Source organism: Aplysia californica, unplaced genomic scaffold, assembly GCF_000002075.1.
Source record: "Aplysia californica isolate F4 #8 unplaced genomic scaffold, AplCal3.0 scaffold01052, whole genome shotgun sequence".
Taxonomy (NCBI): Eukaryota; Metazoa; Mollusca; class Gastropoda; order Aplysiida; family Aplysiidae; genus Aplysia; species Aplysia californica.
The window spans coordinates 50,480-53,731 of record NW_004798322.1 but is presented as its reverse complement, the minus strand read 5'-3'; the positions used below and the strand labels follow the sequence as shown (position 1 = coordinate 53,731).

The 3,252-nt window shown below is 40.2% G+C and overlaps 1 protein-coding gene across 1 annotated transcript in view; it reads left to right on the top strand.

The window, feature by feature from the left end:
* LOC118478850 overlaps window positions 1-2,866 on the top strand; it is a gene marked incomplete at its 3' end in the record, with an annotated part of 5,540 nt that extends 2,674 nt beyond the window's left edge. Inside the window, 1 exon segment of the mRNA XM_035973187.1 lies at window positions 2,702-2,866. Within this exon segment, the coding sequence (XP_035829080.1) occupies window positions 2,702-2,866 (165 nt within the window).
* Between the last annotated feature and the right edge of the window lie 386 nt (window positions 2,867-3,252).

The following is a 3,252-nucleotide window of genomic DNA, read 5'->3' as shown; positions in this document are numbered from 1 at the left end:
TATCTGGTGACTTTAGAGGCCAAATGTGTTTGATTTGGAACCCACTGCTAATGATTCAATTTAATTTTAGAAAATAATGTGGCCTAGAGAGAGGTCAAACAAAATGTCACAGCACTTTCTGAACTAGGCCTGTGACTAAAAACTCAGTCGGACTCTGGCTAGGGCTAGCCTAGGGCTATTCTAGTTGTGGCCTTGCTGACTGGCTTTGCTGCGGCCTGATCAAAACGGGGAAAAAACCCGAAAAAAATGTGGCCTTGTTGTACCCTGTCTCTGGCCCGTTTGTGGCCTATTTTTTTGAGTGGCCCCAAGGCAATTGCCTTATTTGCCTAAGGGTTAATCCGGCACTGTACCCACCGCCGCATGTAAGTGTACACCTAGGGAAACCCTTACCTTTACAACCACTACTACCCACCACCGAATGTAAGTGTACGCCTCGTTACCTCAGAATGACAAAGTTCAACCTGGCATTCTTGGTCGTTTTGACCCTCTAAGACCATGAGATCAGAGATCAATGCTCTGTCTGCTCTATCAAAATAGTAAGATTGTACTAAGTGGTTATACAGATATTCAAACAAAAAAACAAAAAAACTGCATCCGATAAAGCTTGACGTAATATTATTGTGAAATTCAAGATTTTTTAGGTCAAATTTCTCAAAACTAGGTATTGAGCAGATAGAACTGTGTAATTCTGAGGTAGCGACCTCGCTCACGTCCCTTGTCTTCGTCTGTGTGCCTGATACCGTGGTTACTTTTTCAAACTGATCTCTTTATTTCTGTTTCAGTTATTTGTTTCTTCATTTAATTGTATTCATTTATTCATTTTCTCTTTTTTTTCTGTAGTTCGTTTTGTTTTGTTGGGGCGGGGGTGGGGGGGGTTGGATTTTGTTTTTGCTGTGTGTGTGTAAAACTTTAAGGGAAGTAAAGTTGTGGCACAACGACTCGATGTCTGTGGTTGTGTTCGCTTGTTTACCTTTTTTGTGTTGTTTTTGATGTTGTTGTTTTTTTTTGTTTTTTTGTTTGTTTGTTGTTGGTTGGGTTGTTGTTGTTTTGTTGGGGGGGGGGCTCCGCTCCTTTTCAACTGAAACAGAACAAAGGTAACCATAGAAATTTTTACGTATTTTCCTTTTTCTGGTAGTAGACGGATACAAAAATTGGCCAAGATGATAACCATTTACCAGTTGATCATTCTGCAAAAACATATTCCTGGCCAACGATTTGAAATCACTCAAAACACAGCGGTTTAGGTCCGTGCGCTCCTCAGAAGCATAACTCTACCCATGAAAATGACCTTCAGTCGAATATGAAGCTATGAAGGTGTTAGGAAAATTGTCAAATCAATTGTTCCAAATGGAATAACTGTGGTCCAATTCCACATTGAGCAGTTTTGTTTTATTTTGGTTTGGTTTGTTTTGGTTTATTTGTTGTTGTTTTTGAGTTTTTTAAAGCAATTTTCCGTTTTCTAAGGATGAAAACAGAACTATATTTTGGCCCCAACTTCAAAAATAATCGCCTGAGAGTTACACATAGGCCTTCAGACAACCCAGAGATATGAACGAGCTTTCTTCCACTGTAATGAGACGTGATTGAATTTTTAATCTTTCTTCGAAAGTAGAGATGGGCCCCTCCTGTTCCCCATGGAAACGATTAGGTTTGATTTGCCGAAACAAGACAACTGTTTTTAAGTCCTTAAAGGCAGATGGACAACTGTACGTGTGGTCTCCGTGATTAGATCCAATTAGGTATCCCATTCCCATTGCTCTGGCCAGTTTGCGCTATATCTAATAGATCTCTACTTTGGTCCATCACATTTTACCCGGTAGTCCATTATTGTCTATCGCTTCCCATGTGCAAAGAAATCTGACCCCGGAAGGTCATGTGACTGGAAGTAGCTTTATGGTTGACTTTTGATCCCAATTTTCATGAAAATGACCTAGAAAAAATCAGATGAGTTGGACTTTCGTAGGATTTGATCAATTTGTGTCAAAATCACGGTAGGTTTTGCCACACAAACAAGGAAAATCTGGCCCCCTCTAAAATAAAGATGCTCCCATTTCAAAGAGGGGTGTGATGGACTTTTCTTCAGTGTCCACTTTTGGTCGCTTTTAAGGTCAAGTGGGCTTACCCAGATTTCGGCAGTTTCCAGAAACCTCGACCTACACCAAAATTGAGCATTTTCCTACCTATAGGAAAAGTTTGGTTTCTTTGGTGTGTATATTTGTTTGGTTAAAGAGAAAACTCTCCTTGCTTTAAAAAAACTGAACAAGGGCCAAAATCGTTGCCTTCGATTTTCTCAAAACAGCATTTATGGGGTAGCCCCCTTGTGCTTAAAAGCGACCATTTATTGTTTGATTATAGAGAAAACTCTTCTTGTCTTTTAAAGAAACTGAACAAGGGGCACAAACTTTACCTTCGATTTTCTCAAAACAGCATTTTTTTGGGTAGTCCCTTTGTGCTTAAAAGCGACCATATTTATTGTTTGATTATAGAGAAAACTCTTCTTGACTTTTAAAGAAACTGAACAAGGGCCATAAACTTTACCTTCGATTTTCTCAAAACAGCATTTTTCGAGGTAGCCTCCTTGTGCTTAAAAGCGACCAAATATGTTTCCATTTCAAAGAGGGGTGTAATGGATTTTTCTTCAGTGTCCACTCAGGGTAGCCTATAACTCACGTGTGTAGTAACCATTGTGGACACTCCTCAGCAGGCCATGCAGAGCACGAACAACACGGCAGTGGTCACTCACCAGCCTGCTGTGGTCACTCTGCCGGTGATTCAGGAAGTGCCGGACCAAATGGCCCTGGCTGTCTTCGTCACCATCTTCTGTTGCTTCCCTCTGGGCATTGGGGCCATCATGAAAGCTAAACGGGTAAGCCTGGTTTTGTTTTTGTGTTTTTTTTGGGGTTCGTTTGTTTGCTTGTTTGTTTGTTTGTTCGTTTGTTCGTTCATCCATTTTTTGTTCGTTCATTTATTTCTGTGTTTGTTTGCTCGTTCGTTCATATATTTGTGTTTATCCGTTCGTTCGGCAATCTGTTTGTTTTTGTTTGTTTGTGTGTTTGTTTGTTTGTTTGTTTGACAGTCCTGTCGGAGATTTGTTTAAAGCATCCAAGCATAGCAGTGAAAGGTAAACCAAGAGTAGGGAACGGGATAGCGGGTGCCCACATCCCTCGTGACTCATCAGAGCAAAGAAAGAAAGGACTAACGCTAACATTTTTTTTTAACTAACAGAAGGACGTCATCTTAATAATATATATA